At 39.3% G+C, this 16,885-nt stretch overlaps 1 protein-coding gene across 4 annotated transcripts in view; it reads left to right on the forward strand.

Moving 5' to 3' along the window:
• LOC122564389 (dyslexia-associated protein KIAA0319-like) overlaps nucleotides 1-16,885 on the forward strand; it is a 111,921-nt gene that overhangs the window by 90,807 nt on the left and 4,229 nt on the right. For 3 of the 4 annotated variants that reach the window (XM_043719176.2, XM_043719175.2, XM_043719177.2), the window contains exons 15-20: nucleotides 3,166-3,304; nucleotides 6,570-6,729; nucleotides 9,659-9,801; nucleotides 11,668-11,790; nucleotides 16,176-16,266; nucleotides 16,387-16,475. In XM_043719176.2, coding sequence (XP_043575111.2) covers nucleotides 3,166-3,304; nucleotides 6,570-6,729; nucleotides 9,659-9,801; nucleotides 11,668-11,790; nucleotides 16,176-16,266; nucleotides 16,387-16,475 — 745 coding nt within the window. The remainder of the gene's footprint in view (nucleotides 1-3,165; nucleotides 3,305-6,569; nucleotides 6,730-9,658; nucleotides 9,802-11,667; nucleotides 11,791-16,175; nucleotides 16,267-16,386; nucleotides 16,476-16,885) is intronic. The other variant, XM_087978601.1, reaches the window with a different exon arrangement.

Below are 16,885 nucleotides of genomic sequence, written 5' to 3' on the forward strand. Positions count from 1 at the left end.
AAATTCAGTAAAATAGCTTGTTTCATGTAATTCTAGCAGCAGGAAGAGAACGCCAGCTTTTAGCTGGAACAGAGAGAGGTTTCACATCCGGCTTTAAGACCCAGCGACAGTTGAAAGCTAAAACTAAAAATCTTTGTTCTTTGGGAGCTTGACACCACCCATTCAGGCTGCTTTTATTGTTCCAACTTTAAAGAAAAACAAGTCTTCACAAGCTTTTTACTTGATTGGCATTGAACAAACTGCATGCCAGCTATGTCTCGACCTTTCTTCATAAAAGTAAAGCACAAAATACACCTCTTAAAGCCAATAGTATCGTCACATAATCAATCTATTTGTGCTTTGAACACATCTTCCTTGGTCATCATGTCCTGGGGTGAGACTTGAACCTGGAGCTTCTGATCCCAAGGTGGTGATGCCACCCATTAAGCCACAAGATGCCTAGGCATTCCCAAATTGATAGAATTAAATATTTTTCAGTGTGTTGGTTACAAATTAGCTTAAAGGTTAGTTTTACCAAATTTGCATATAGAAGCCAACTGCCACAACACTGCCATGTCTTGTTTTGTAAGTTCACTAGTTTCCTGGCAGGGTATCATTCAAGCATCACAGTTTTTTTTTGCCCAAAACACTTTTCAAGAGCACTCACTGCCATATCAAACATAGATTTCTTTCTGGGCACTGCTTGAAGTTTCTCTGACTTGAGATAATGGACATCTATCACTAGTCATTGTTACCTGTAAAAGTCCCATACCCATTGTTACCAAGTAGATCTTGAAACCTGAAATCCACCTAATCCCATGGTATGGGTTGATCTCCTCGTGAAGAAGGGAAAGGAGCCAGAGTTGGTGAACTTAAATGGTTCTCCATCTTCTTTTCTTGTTATTGTGTTGTGCCTTGGAGACGTGCAGAGATGACACACACCAAGGCTCTATGTATGAACAAGAGTTTTATTCAATACTTTGAAATGTCTGTGTTCGCAGCTGCTAGTTTACTTTCAGTTTCTTTTTCTTTGTCACTATATGCTCGGGCTTGACTAACTGCAGATAGCACAGAGAACAGCCAACAGACAAACACAACAAAATCACCAACAAGGAGCATTATCAGTTAAAATCCGACAGCTTGCCACATGATTGTCAAACTTTTTAAGGAGGCCTGTTAAAGGAGGGAAGATTGGTAGAAAAGTTTATGAAGGGAATTTCCAGAGACTAGGTGTCTGAAGATATGGCCTCTGATGGTGGGGCAAAGGTAGTGTGGGTTATGCAAGAGTTGGAAGAATGCAGAGTTCCTGGACAGTTAAAGGACTGGGGGCAGGTGGGGTGGTTTACAAAGATTAATTAAGTGCTGTATTTTCTGCTTTTGATGGAAATGTTAGGTTGAATTGTTCTTATTCCATATTTTAACATCAAAGAGATGTATAGGAATTAAACCATGAAAATGGGCCATTTGATTCCACTTTCTGTGTCAATGTTTAACCTCTGGGTTGCAATTATATTTACTTGCCCTATTTCCATATCTTTCCCTTTCCTTCATTCACCTATCTAATTCAATCTTCATTAATAGCATATCTGTCCTAAATCATGAAACCATGTTAAAGAAATTTCCTTTACTATATATTCTAAATCTTTTCTAACAATTTGACAAACTAAATTAATTTGCATGCCTGTGAGGATACATATATTTTGTTATCAGCAATTTAAGATTAGTAAATCATGAACCCACAGATAAAATATACTTTGCTTCCATTGCAAAAGTTGTGTTGATTTATTGTAAATCATTCCATATAATCCAATCTTCGCCATCATTTGTTCTGGATCTCTGAATGTTGTTTCTTTTGAACTACAAATAGCCATCCAATGAATTTGTGGCTGACGTGATAATCCCCAACTCCACTTTCCTGCTTTTTCACATAATCCTTGATTTCCTTACAGATTAAAAATCTGTCAGTGACAGCCTTGAATATAATTAATGTCCAGTGTTAGCACCCATTTTCAGGAAAAAAGTCAAAGTTGCCCTATCCTGAGACTGTGGTGCTGCGTTCCAGATTTCCCAGCCCAGGGGGAATAAGCTTCTTGTTTATTCTGGCAAACCCTTGAAGAGTTTTGCGTTTCGCTTAATTTTTCTAACCCCAATTTTCTCAGTCTCGTGTCATAGCACAATCTTTTTACCCCATGAACCAAAGAAGACCATATGAAATAGGAGCTTGAGTAGATCATCTGCCCCTCGAACCTGTTCCGCCATTCAATAGGATCATGACTAATCTGACATTTCTGCCCTTTCCCCATAAACCTTGGTTGTAATCTATCTATCTCAGCCTTAAATATACTCAAGGACTCTGGCCCCTTCGCTATCTGTGGCAAGGGATTCCAGAGACTCCTAAATCTCTTTAGAGAAGAAATTCTCTGTCATATGTCATTCTCTGTCTCTGTGACTTCATTGTGCAAGTATCTCCTTCCTTAGAAATGAAGACCAAAAGTGTTCCAGATATGATGTCACCAAAGCTCTATTCAATTACAGCAAGACTTGCTTAATTCTTATACTCCATTCTCCTTACAATAAAATTCAATACTCCATCCGCTTTCCTAATTGCTTGCTTTAGTTAGGTGCTGTTTTAATGTGTTCCATGTATGAGTAGCCCAAGTCTCTTTGAACTCAAATATTTTGAAATGTAATGTCTTTTAAAACTTAAGACTGCTTTTCTGTTCTTACCGGAGAAAGTGAGGTCTGCAGACGCTGGAGATCAAAGCTGAAACTTTATTGCTGGAACAGCACAGCAGGTCAGGCAGCATCTAGGGAACAGAAGAAGGGCATGTGCCCGAAACGTCGAATCTTCTGTTCCCTAGATGCTGCCTGACCTGCTGTGCTGTTCCAGCAATAAAGTTTCAGCTTTCTGTTCTTACCATCAAGGTGAATAATTTCATACTCTCCAGGTTACATGCCATGTCCCATTTTGTATCTCCCTGGTTCTTCTCAGGAGTTTTGCAGCAAATAGAAAATAAACTGCAATAAGAAAGCTTAGGGTTAAAGCAAAGAGATTCTACTGTCAGGCAGATCAGACTAAACACATCTTATGTTTTTAGCAGCTTTTAACTTTTCATCTGATTGAAATCTCTTCAGTACAGGCTTTTTATGTTTGCTTTTTAACAAATGTCTCTCTATCTAACACAGGAGGTAATACATTATTCAGATCATGAAGCAAGACTGCAGCTAACTAACCTTGTGGAAGGGAAGTATGTTTTTCACCTGAAAGTCACTGATGCAAATGGGGAGTCGGACACAGATAGCACCACTGTTGAAGTACGACCAGGTTAGGTGATAGAGTGTTTGTGGACCAACACTGTTAACTGTGTGCTCTTCCTTGAATTCTATTTAAATCTCAGCCCCTGGGAACCAGCCACATATAGCCTCAGAGCCCCTGGACCAGAAAAACTGACTTGTGACTTCATTCCTTATTGTTATCCAATGACAGCTGCTGAAACTGTGCATGGACTTTGAGTGAGGAGCGGAAAGGAATCTGGCCAAAGTGTCTCAACATCTAGTTTTAAGACCAAAGACTTGGCAGCAGAACTGAACAATTTGGCCCATCATCTCTGCTCTGCCATCCAATGAGATGGTGGCTGATATGAGAATCCCCAATTGCACTTGCCTGCTTTTTAACATAATCCTTGACTCTTTTACTAATTAAAAATCTTTTAGTTACAGCCTTGAATCTATATAATGATCCAGCTTCAACAGTCATCTGCAGTAAAGAATTTCACAGATGCACTATCCTCTGAGAAGGAAGTTCCTCCTCACCTTTGTCCTAACTGGGCAACCCCTTCCTCTGAGACTATGCCCTGTAATCCTAAATTATTCCGCAAAGGGGCGCAGCCTTTCTGCATTCACTTTGTTCGCATCCTCCCTTACGAATCTTATATATTTCAATAATGTTGCCTTTTATTCTTCTAAATTCCAATGAGCACAGGCCCAATCTACTCATCCTCTCATAAGAGAGTTCCTCCATGCCTGGGGTCAATTTCTCTGGATGGCCTCCAATGCCAGTATATCTTACCTTAGATAAAAGGTCCAAAATGCTGCCTTGTGTAGTTCTGGCAACAATGAAGGAAAGGTGGAATATTTCCAAGTCAGGACAATGTATTACTTGGAGGAGTACTTGCAGCTGGTGGTGTTCTGATATATTTGTTGTCCTTGTCCTTCAAGGTGGAAGTGGTCATGGATTTGGAAGGTGAGTCAAAGGAGCCTTTGTGAATTTCTGCAATGCAACGTGTACTGAGTACAGACGCTGCTACTGAGCTTCAGTCATGGATGGAGCGAATGTTTGTGCAAGGGGTTCCAATCAAGTGGGGTGCTTTGTTTAGATAGTGTCAAGTTTCTTTCATGTTGTTGGAGCTGCATTCATCCAAGCAAGTGGGGAATATTCCATTACACTCCTGACTTGTGCCTTATGAACAGGCTTTGGGGCTACAGGATTTATTTGCTACAGGATTGATAAACTTTGACCTGCTCTTGTACCCACTGCATTTGTACACCCAGTTGAGTTTCTGGTGAAAGGTAATCCTCAGTATGTTGATAATGGGGATTCAGTGATGAATGTCAAGGGATGGTGGTTAGATTGTCTCTTATTAGCGATGGTCATTGCCTGGCATTTGTGTGGCGTGAATGTTACTTTCAGCCCAAGCCTGGATATTGTCCATATCTTGCTGCATTTAAACATGGAAATTGAACATGCACTGTGAAATTATTGGTGAATCCCTGCTTATGACCTTATGTTGAGGGAAGGTCATTGATGAAGCAACTGGAGATGATTGGGCTGAGAACATGACCCTGAGAAACTCCTGCAGAGATATCTTGGAGTTGAGATAACCGAACTCTAAACAACCACAACCATCTTCCTGTGTACCACATATGGCTCCAACCAGGGGAGACCTTGCCTCCTGTTCTATTGACTCCAGTGTTGCTAGAGCTTCATGATATCATACTTACACAAATGTACTCTTAGTGTCAAGGGCAACGATTTTTTAAAAACGTATATTTCCGTTGGCTCTCATGCTATTCCTTCCCAGGTTACCTTAGACCCACTCTAAGTGTTTACTTCAGGACAAGCAAAAGAGATTGGATGACGGGGCAATTTTTTTCTGACCTTAATGTTGATGTTGTCAAGGATTTTTTTTTTAGAAATTATTGTGGAAGAAAAGATTTGGATTTCAAGATTCTCCTCACTCTGGACAATGCACCAAGCCACCCTCCCGCCATTGGTGAGCTTTCTGAAAACATCAAAGTGCTATTTCTACTCCGAACACAAACTCTCTCATTTCAACCCATGGATTGGGGGCAATAGGAGCCTTTAAAACTTATTATTTAAGGTGTACATTCAGGAAACTGGTTGTAGCAACTGAGGGGGATAATGAGGACAGTGTCCTTCAATTTTGGAAGAGCTTTAACATTAAGAATGTTATTGAAATCATTGTGGAGGCCTGGGGTGATGTCAGGAAGGACTGCTTGCACAGAGTTTGGCAGAAGCTACTCCCAGATTTTCTTCATAATTTTAAAGGCATTGAACTGTCAGAGGAGCTCCCTACGATCAGAGAACATTGTGGCACTCTTGCCAAGCCGTTTAGATTTGAAGAAGTGGGAGACTGATCTACAACAACTTGCCGCTGTGAGGGAAGTTGAAGCTCGAGATGAAGATGAAGAACTCCAGGATGCAGCCCCATGAGAACTCTCCACTTCTCTTTTGTCTTCGATCCTGAGGGAAGTTGAGAAACAGTTGCAGCTGTTAGAGGGCAATGACTACAATGCAGAACACAGCAGGATAGCAGTTCATGGCATTAAGTTGTATCTGAGACCCTATGAGCAGCTTCAAAAACTAGATGCCCTTTTTAATCCAACCCCCAAGAAACAATCTGAGGACAATGAACCACAGCCACCCACTTCTGGTCTAAATATTTTCTTTCACCGTAATCCTGCACCCAGAACTGCATCTGAGAGTAATGATGATGCTGATGATGACCCTCAGCCCCTGTCTTTATACAGTACTGTAATTGAGCAAACTCAGAAACCGTTAAAGTGATAAATTTATTGAATTATTTCGTTAAACTATAAGATTTTAACATTTACTTAGACTGTGCTATCATTTGTGTCAGGCTAACTACTATTTTTGTTTTGATTTTTACTGATATTTTTGGTGGTTCGCCCCAACTCTGTTTTTCCCATAGGCCTCGTTATTTCTAAAGCAAGATTTTCTATAACATGAGGTTACATAAGAATGTAACTATCGTGTTATAGTAGAACAGACTACACTAGTCTAGTGACAAAGCCACTATGCTACTGCCTCTCACTGATTGTCAATGAAGTTAAATGTGGGTGTCTCTGTCAAGGCAAAGAAAGTCCTTAGGTAGCACTGAAATTGCACCAAGGTTTGAGATAAAGCTGGGGGGCATGGCATGTGCAGAACCAATTGCATTCCATGGATATAGAATGTTTATTTCTTCTCAAAGATATTAATTTATATGGGAAATCACATTCCTTGTTCTCCAATGTCTAACTTGATGCTTGTGTGCATGTGCCAACAGATCCTAGGAAGAATGACTTGGTGGAGCTGGTGCTCCAGGTCGGAGTGAGCAGTCTGACTGAGCAACAGAAGGATACTCTTGTGCGACAGCTGGCAGTGCTGCTTGGGGTGCTTGACACAGACATCAATGTCCAGAAGATTCAGGCACATTCCGATTCCAGGTAATAGGGCTCTTCCTTCAGGGACCAGCATTATTTATTGTATGCACCTTTTAAAATTTGTTCTCAGCATGTGGGCATTGCTGGCAGAGGTGATGTTTGTCTCTCGTTACCCTGGTATGGTTCAGTGGCTTGGTTCGCCACTTTAGTTGGAAAATTAAATAGGTAACCACACTGCTACAGAATAGAAGTTACATATAGGCCGAAGTGGATAAGGACACAAAGATTGCTCTCACACCTTTCAGAAGAGAGCTTACCACTATCTAAACAAGCAATGGCCATTATCATGATTTGCCTTCATTGTTAGGGATCCTCTTGGAAGGAGAGATCACAGTATGGTTGAATTTAGAATACAGATGGAGAGTGTGAAGATAAAATCCAATACCAGAGTCCTCTGCTTAAACAAGGGAGACTACAATAGGATGAGGGAGGACTTGGCTAAAGTAGATTGGAAACAAAGATTTTATGGTGGGGCAGTTGACGAGCAGTGGAGGACTTTCAAAGCAATTTTCCAAGTGCTCAGCAAAATGATATTCCAATGAAAATGAAGAACAGTAAGAAAAGGGGTAACCTGCATGGGTGTATAAGGAAATAAGGATGGCTATCAAATTGAAAAAGAAGGCATACAAAGTGGGGAAAAAAACAGCATTAAACCAGAAGATTGGGAAAACTCTAAAGGTCAACAGAAAACTACAAAAAGAGTTGTAGAGAAAAATAAGATAGAAGATGAGAAAAAACTAACACAGAATATAAAGACATAGCAAAAGTTTCTATTAATATATAAAATAAAAAAAGAGTGGCTAAAGTAAATATTGGTCCTTTTGAAGATGAGAAGGGGCATGTAGTTATGGGATATGATGAAATGGCTGAGGCATTGAATAAGTATTTTGTATCAGTCTTCGCAGTGGAAGACACTAATAACATGCCAATAATTGACAAAAGATGAAAGTATATGAGGACTTGGAAACAATCATTATTACAGAAGTAGTGTTGGGAAAGCTAATGGAGCTGAGGATAGACAAGTGTCCTGGCCCTGAGAGAATGCATCCCAGGATACTAAAAGAGATGGCAGGAGAAATAGTAGGTGCACTGGTGGTAATTTTCCAAAATTCGCTGGTCACAGGGGCAGTCCCAGCAGATTGGAAAACAGCAAATGTGATGTCACTGTTTAAAAAGGGAGGTAGACAAAAGTTGGGGAATTATAGACCGGTTAGCTTAACCTCTGTATTGGGGAAGATGCTTGAGTCTATTATCAAGGGAGAAATTGCAAGGCATCCCGATAGAAATTGTCCCGTTGGGCAGACGCAGCATGGGTTAATGAAGGCGGGTCATGTTTAACAAATCTTTTGGAATTCTATGAAGACATTTTGAGCAAAGTGGACAACGGGGACCCAGTGAATGTGGTGTACCTAGTTGTCCAAAACGATTTTGACAAGAGGCTGCTGCATAAGATAAGGATGCATGGTGTTAGGGGTTAACCATTAGTATGGATAAAGGATTGGTTGACCAACTGGAAGCAAAGAGTGGGGATACGTAGTGCTGTTCTGATTGGCAATCAATAACTAGTGGTGTGCCTCAGGGATCGGAGTTGGGACTGCAATTATTCACAATTTATATAGATGATTTGGAGCTGGGGACCATATGTACGGTGTCAAAGTTTGCATATAACACTAAGATGAGTGGCAGAGCAAAATGTGCAGAGGCCTGTGAAACTCTGCAGAGGAACATAGATACTTTGAGTAAGTGGGCAAAGGTCTGGCAGCTGGAATAGAATGTAAATAAATGTGAAGTTATTCATTTTAGTAGTAGTAACAGTAAAAAGGAGTATTACTTGAATGATAAAAAGTTGCAGCATGCTGATATTCAGAGGGACCTGAGTGTCCTTGTCTATGAATCACAGAATGTTGGTCTGCAGGTACAACAACTAATTAGGAAGGCAAATGGAATTGCTGTTAACTGTTCCAATATAGCAGCATCCCATAAACACACCCTTGGCAAAACCAAATTCAGCAAAACAGATTTCTCTCATCTGCAATCTCCTCCAGTTCAGGAGAAAGGAGAAACCAAAAGCATGAATCTAGCAGCTGAGAGAAAACTCAGGCTTTTGCAGCAGCAGCAGGGACAGAGCTGTATCTTGCAGCTTCCAGTTCAAAAACACCAACTTCAATAACTGAAATAAAAACTCAAACCCTGGGGGCTTTGTGAGCCTGATTCCACCCACTCATGCTTCTTTTGTCTAATTTTACAAAAACCCAAAACTATTCACTGTCCTTTCCATGGAGCAGAGACCTCGGCATCTGTCTTCAAGAGAAACAGAACAGAACAAATCTCTCTTAAAGCACATTTTGTCACAAAAGGTACAGCATTGGGATGATGGAGATTCTATGAGCCCTGCCTCCTTCCAAGTAGAAGTCCCCAGCCAGGTGTTTCAGAAGACCAAGGTGTTTCAATCGAATCGATTCCATTCCACCCACTACCCTTCAACTTGCTGGTTTTTATCTGGCTTTTCATACTGGAACTGTGCCCCAGCTTGTTCACACTCAGGACTGAGTGTTAATATTTATGATGCTTTACAAATCCTAACCCTGTTTGAAAAAGGCGTGTGAAATGGTAAATCATTTCCAAACCCAGGGCATGATTCACTTAAATGATTGTGAATGCATTCTCTTGGGAATAATATACCTTATAGCCTTCCTTTGCTTTAAATACAGCAATGCATTGGGTTTGTGAACAGGAGTTTGTGTCTTGTAAATTGTCCTTTTGCTGTCTCTGGAGATTTGGTTGACAGACCCCTCTGATGATGAACAACTTTTCCATTGTTTCAATTAAAATTTGTGGTAATAACTAAAGAGTTTCTTCTGCATGCTGGACATTACAAAACTACATATATTATGTCATTGATTGATAGTTTTTTTATTGTGCATCTCTGCAGTACATTATTGACATTCTACGTTCAAGATGGGCAGCCATACAGGGTGTCCAAAGGTGTGGATGTGGCCAGGAGTTTGCAGAAACAGCTCATGAGAGAGAAAGTGGATTTCCTGCTTTTTAAAACCCTGAGGATAGATACAGCTGGTGAGTTGCAATATCTTCAAAATTTACCTTGTTGAATGGTTCCACTTATAGAGGTCTCATTGTAGGACCAAAGTCTTATTTACAATCAGTATTGTTGTAAATTATATTGATAAAGTGTGTATAAGTAAATAACATTTCCTGAAGACTGGCCTAAGTATGATATTAACTGTTGTTTCAATGAAGTCTGGTTTTATCTGGATGTATTGCTGCATTTGCCCATCAATTAATCAGCTTTGTCCCCATGTCCACAAAGGATTTTATTTGAGCAAATTGATAGTGGCTTCTGCTAGTTTCTTTTCTGCATATCTTGGATCTTCTTAGGCTTCCTGTCAACTTTTCTAATTACAAATCCTTGCATTTAAATCTATCTTTGAAAATACTTTAAAACATTACTTTTATGGTGGGCATTAAATTTGACGATTATATCATTTCATCAGTGGAGACACTGAATCACTACTTTCGGTAGGAAAAGTGGCAAGTTTTAATTAAAATACCAATTTTGGAATTTATAACAGAAATGTTAGCAAAACAATGTCCATTTTAAAGTGCCTTATGCACTTTGAAGGGCCTGAGGGTATGGGCTATCATTTTCTAATTTTTTTTATTTTTATAGGCATCTCCGTAATGCATGACTTAAGTCAACCTATTGGTTTGCAGAAAACTATCCTTTTTCCATACAACAGTATGGATGCTGGAAATCTGAAATAAAACAAAATGGTGGAAACCTATAGCAGATCAGGCAGGGTATACAGAGGAAGAAACTGAATTAGAATTTCAGGTCAATTATTAATTTTCCTTTAACAAATTCATACTGACTTTAACTTGTTAGCTGATACTTTTCTAATCTGAAGTAAATTTGTTCCCAATTTCTGTAGAAAGCTGAATTTAGAAATTATAAGGGAATTCCAGCTCCAATCCACTTTCACTCAACCACTAACATTAGGTGGATTGGCCTATAATTGATCATTGTAAGTGAAAGAGTGCTTGATAAAGGACTGTTGTCACAAATGGTATTGCAGTTCACTGGTGCAATGATATATTGTGTTGAAGTTGTTAGATGAAGATTGAACTAATGGAGTCAATGCTTAGCAGGCAGATTAGTGGCATAGAATGAGAACTTGGCTGGAAACTTCTGGAGCCAACAGGGTTTTCAGTCTCTGGCTACAAAGCTGGCAACAATCCTGTATTGACTCTTTTCGAGAAGGTCGGCAACATCTTGTTGTACTCAGTATTGAACAGGACAGTGGTGACTTTTCCGATTACTAATCGATCCGAGGCTGGACATGTGTGATGGTGGGGTGGGTGGCCATGAGGTGGGGGCCACAGGATGAAATCCTTATATGGGCATTAATAGACTACCTGTCGGTCTCAATTGGCTCCAGCCCAGTTTTGCTTGGAGGAGCTAAAATAAAACAAAGGATAAAGCAATATGCCACAAATCTTAATGGCTATTTGCTTTGCTGCTAGAGATCTGAGTAATTTGTCAGTCCATGCTCTGTAACACTACAACCTTGTTGTTTCTCATACAGTTCGCTCTGTTATAACACAAGTTTCTTCAATGCAAATTGGCTTTAATGCGATTGAAGAATTTAGACCATTATTTGTAGAACATGAACTTTCCTTACTTGGCTATAACATGATTCCGACTCCATTAATTTGAATGATGCAGCTATTGTGCAATTTTCCTATAACGCAAGATTGCATGAGAATGGAACCATCACATTATATCAGAACCGTCTGTCGCAATAGGAGATCCTCCAGGAATTATCTGGCTTTAAAACCTTGTATTTTTTAATCATGGGTTTCATTACACACATACTTAAGGATTTGTAGAGAATAATCTTTGATGGCTTGTTCTGTTTGCAGTCTGCTTTCTGAAATGCTCAGGTCATGGGCACTGTGACCCATTCACTAAGCGTTGTGTCTGCTATGCATTCTGGATGGAGAATCTGATACAGCATTACTTCGACGATGGAGAGAGCAACTGTGGTGAGTAGTTTCGCTTGAAAGTATGGGTAAGCTGTTATATATCTCTTGCTGAAAGCAGTCACATTTTGTCGAAGAATTTTGTCTTGCCCTCATATCAAAACATTTTGCAAGAATATAAATTCAGTTCTTATACATTCCATGAGGAGAGTGCTGATTGGTTGGCAAGCAGACGCTAGTAGAGACATAACCTTGGAGGATACACCTGTGAATGCTGATTGATAGTTAACAGCTAGGCTTTATTTAAATTTGACTGATTAGTCAGGGAATTACCCTAATAAATAAAACAGCAAATGGCTGTCACCTCTTTTGTTAAGTTGAAATATCCTGATGAGTGCAAGATGAGGAGGTTTGACAAAATATCTTTTTTCAGCAAAGCTCACGTTCTGTACTTCATGTGGCATGGCAGTTGTGTGCGGAGTAACAATGCATCAGGCTATAAGTTCACTCGTCATGTGGAGCGTAAAAAGACAACCACCCAATGAATCGCCAGCATTTAGAAGTTAGAGCATGATTATCTCCAATTTATGGGAACCAGAGGACATAATGTGAGCTGAACAAGATTGTCAACATATTGTCTGGATGAGTAACTTGTTCCAGTCAGGACAGCAAACTTGAGGGTAGATTTTTGCATTCAACATCCAGGTGTTAATCGGGTGAGAGGCATCTAAACCTTTGCAAAACCCAACTGCTTTTGTTCCATTGATTAGATTAGATTAGATTACTTACAGTGTGGAAACAGGCCCTTCAGCCCAACAAGTCCACATCGACCCGCCGAAGCGCAACCCACCCAGACCCAAGGTGAAAATCTGCACTGTGATATCATAACAGTGAGCATTCATTAATAGCTGTTAGTGCCACTGCAAGTTCAAACTAGAATGGATGTGGCTGGTTGATTTCCTCAACAGTCGGGCTTGGAGAGCTCATTGAAGTAACAAAGTGACAGGATTATTATGTTGCAATCCTCTGCTTAATGTGCTTAGAACATAACCCTGCTTTTATCAGGAAACTCTGTTCAGATAAGACTGTCTATGCTCTAATTCCTATTCTATCAAACAACCCAGGCTGACTCAGAGGTATCAGTTCTCACAGTGTTCAGAGCTAATTATCAAAGGAATTAATATGACATTCTATGTGACAATTTCTCATTATCAACTGGAATTTACTAGACAGTGGCCCATATTCCTGAGCTGAAGCAATGGTGTCTGACCAAAGCTGTCAGAAATGCCTTCTCACATGGTGTCACAGAACACATTATCTTCTTACGTGAATTACTGAGCTTTACTTAAAATGCCAAAGAGAAATTTCAGGCAGATGTGTCAAGCATTAATTCACCGGTGTTGTGGAGTCATTTCAGTGTTGCGATGTATCTATCTGAATGATGAACATCTAATAGAACACTTGATCACATAACAGACATACTCAAAAGATACCACATGGGATTAAAGTGTTGTAGTAACTTGGGTACGTAATTTGCAAAGTGTTAGGCAACAGACAGTAATGATGTAAGGACATTTCTCTAGCTAAAAAGAGGTACGGAGTACAGCCCTCAGGGGTTGCCATCAGAAACATTGATTTTCTTATACATAAATGACCTAGATATAGGGAATTAAATTTTGAAATCTGTAGATAAAAATCATGAAGAGGATGGTAGCAGATTTCAATTTCAAGTCAATAAATGTGAAGTGAAACCCAGTCTGAGAAGAACTACACGGAGAAGCGATATAATCTGCATTACTGCAGGTAACTGCATTATTACTTTACAACAATCCATTACCTTATTATAATACTATCTAATAAAAGTGCAGGAACCTGCAGGTATATATTTACATGTTTACGGAGTTGGCAGGACCAGTCGATAAGGCAGCTAAGAAATTGTATGGGGTACTTGGCTTTTTAAGTAGGGGGATTGAATATAAAGCTGAAAATGTGTTGCAGGTCAGGCAGTATCCAAGGAGCAGGAGAATCGATGTTTCGGGCATGAGCCCTTCTTCAGGAATGTCCTCACTTTCTCCTAGAAGATTTTAACATACTGTGAATCCTCTTACAAGGATGCCTTCCTTGAAGAAGCTCTCTTCCACCTGCAGTTCCTCACTTTCTCCTAGCGGATTGAATATAAAATCAAGAAAGCCATACCAAATATTTGCAAATCCCTGGTTACACCTCTGCTCCATTATTGTGTCCAATTATGGGCACTGTGCTTTGATGATGTCAAAGCCTTGGAAAAAACACATGAGGATAACTCCTGGTATGACGGTGTTCAGATATATATGGCGAGGCTGAAAATATGTAATTGCTGTCCTTAAATCAGAGAAGGATTAAATGGCAATTTCATGGCAATGTTCAAAACTATGAGATATTTTGGTAGAACAAGTAGGGAGAAATTGTTTCTCTAGCAGCTATGTTGGTAACAAAGGCCATTTTTTAAAATCATTGTTAAATGTCCAGAGTGGAAATTAGGCAAATTGATTTCACATTGAGTATTGCTCGGATCTGAAATGCCTTAGGTGGTATTAGATTCGTTAAGAGCTTTCCAAGAGCAATGGATATTCCAGAACTGGAATAGTTTACAGAGTTTTGATGAAGATTAGGCAGTGGAATTTTCAAAAACCTAACACAAATATAATGGCAGAATAATCTCCTTCTATGTTGTGTCACACTCTCTTGTGTACAGTGGGGTGTAGTGTGTAGTGTGTAGTGTGCTGGAAATCAAATCCCACTATTTCTGGAATCATCACAAATGTGAAAGGTTTATTACTAAATAGACCAATTTTACCCAACTATCTAATCCAAGTTAAATAATATGTATAGAATGTTTTATCCATTAACAAGAAAACAAGTATTTATGCTAATCTATAATTCTTTAACCTAAACTGTACCCCTTTCTTAATATTTGCATCCACATATAACAAACACAAAGACAAGAAACCAGTATTATGGATGGCAAAGGACAAAAATAGTCAGAAAAATGCAGTCCTCAGACCAGTCCAGATCACAGACATCAATGAGGGTTTTCCTTTGGGTCCATGAGTTCCTTTCCGCTCCCTGCTGATGGGGTTGTGAACACACTGATTCTCAATTGGTTGAGGATCTACACTTTCAGTGCCTTTGAAGGTGTTTTTACTCCTTTCAACAGGGAGTTTGCAGAGAAAGAAACTTAGGGGAAAGTTGAACTAGCAACAAGAGGGATTTTCTTTCACATCTCCGGAGAGTAGAGAGAGAGAGAGAGAGAGAGGTGGATGCTTTCTCTTTGCAGGCCAGATGTTCCTGCTGTGGCCTCCTGCCAGGAACAAACTAAAAGCAGTTGTTACTATTGCTAAGACCTTCCGCTTCATAACAACAGGTCACAATTGAAAAGCCAAATGACTCCTGATCTGAGCTACACCATTTTCTACACACTCAGCCTGAGTTACTGTTCTGTTTATGGTTCCCCCTTTGAACCAAGGATTTTTAGTTTTTGATTTCATTTATTATTGTCACATGTACCTAGGTACAATGAAAAGTTTTGTTTTGCAGTACAGACAGGTCATACCATACAATCTCTGATGTCTGTTTGCTCACTGGGTAAACTTGCACTAGGAACCACTGCCACAGACCAAAACCTTGTGATGTAATCTGTATCTCTGTTCCAGCAGGTGTCTCATCACACCTGAATTGCTTTCTGTCTTGTTCTTTGTGGAATTCTTCAGCAATGAGAGTTGTCACAAGTTTTCTTTGGAGGATTGCTGTCCTCAGCATTCAGTATTACCTCCTTTCTTTTGAGTTACTAGCATTTTTGTCATGTTTATTCTGGTGCTGTTAAATCTTCAGGTCCCACACTGTTCACCATGTTACGTGAGCTGCTAATCTTTTCTAACTTCAGGGGTTCTTCAGGGTCTTATGTGCACTGCTGTGCATGAATAAGAAGAGTCATGTAAATAAGATGACATCTCTGCAGCTATTTATAGATTATAATAAGCCCTACATTACTACATTATTTTTCAGAATCTAGCCTTAGATCTGTCTCCCATTAGACTTTACTTTCCTACAAAGTCTTCATTGCTTAATTGCACTCAATTAACTATTAACTCTTTTTGATTCTTCCAGATCCATATGCAACGTGGCATAGTTCTGTCCTAAGTTCTGCGTCAATAATTATCCCTTGACCAACACCAATAAAGGAATATTATATGATGATGATCAGATTGATGTTCATGGGACCTTATGTGCAAATTAGCTATGATTCCTACATTTAAAATGATTCAATTTAAAATGTACTTCATTGGCTGTGAAGTGCTTTGGGATGTTCTGGGGTTGTGAAAGGTGACATATATGATATAAATATAAATGCAAATTTTTAAGCGTGATTCAGCTGCTTTCATAAACTTTGTTCATTTTTCTGTTCACAGACTGGAGTGTGTTGTATGTGATTTTGTCAGTGTTTCTAATGATCATCATTATTGGCGGAATATGCTGGACATGTATCTGTTGCTGTAAGAGGTAGGCATACTAAACATGATAATGATGAACTTCTGCATCATTCATTAGGAACCATGAAGGAAAAGTAACACATTACTGGAACAACTTTCAATTTTGTGACACAAATTTCTTTTGCACCAGAAAGCGAACCAAAGTAAGGAAGAAAAACAAGTACACCATCTTAGACAACATGGATGATCAGGAACAAATGGCACTGAGGCCAAAATATGGTTAGTTCTGTATTTATAGCAATACCAAGATGTGTAACCAGAAGAAACTCTTAGAATGCAATAAGATTTCTAAATGCATATTCAAACTACTTTGGTAGCTCGTTTTACCTTCAAAGGTTATTAATCAGAGCGATGTTGAAATACCTCCAGGTTACTACAATGATAGTTATCCCACAGTGCCCTAGATAAATGTTCAGTAGTTCACTTTTAAAAAATAGTGTTTCTTCCATTTTTCTTCTTTATGGGAGCCCTTATGTAATATTTGTGATGTTATTTTTGCCCTTAACTCAAAAGATTATGGGTTTAACTATCGCTCCAAGGATTTGGCAAATAATCCAGGTTGATATTGTAATGCAGTACTGAGGTCTGTGCGTTACTGGTGGTGCTGATATTGGATAAGATGCTAAAAT

The sequence above is a fragment of the Chiloscyllium plagiosum genome, unplaced genomic scaffold, assembly GCF_037043375.1.
Source record: "Chiloscyllium plagiosum isolate Xiang-an unplaced genomic scaffold, Cpla_swu_hap1 HiC_scaffold_34, whole genome shotgun sequence".
In the NCBI taxonomy this organism is placed as follows: domain Eukaryota; kingdom Metazoa; phylum Chordata; class Chondrichthyes; order Orectolobiformes; family Hemiscylliidae; genus Chiloscyllium; species Chiloscyllium plagiosum.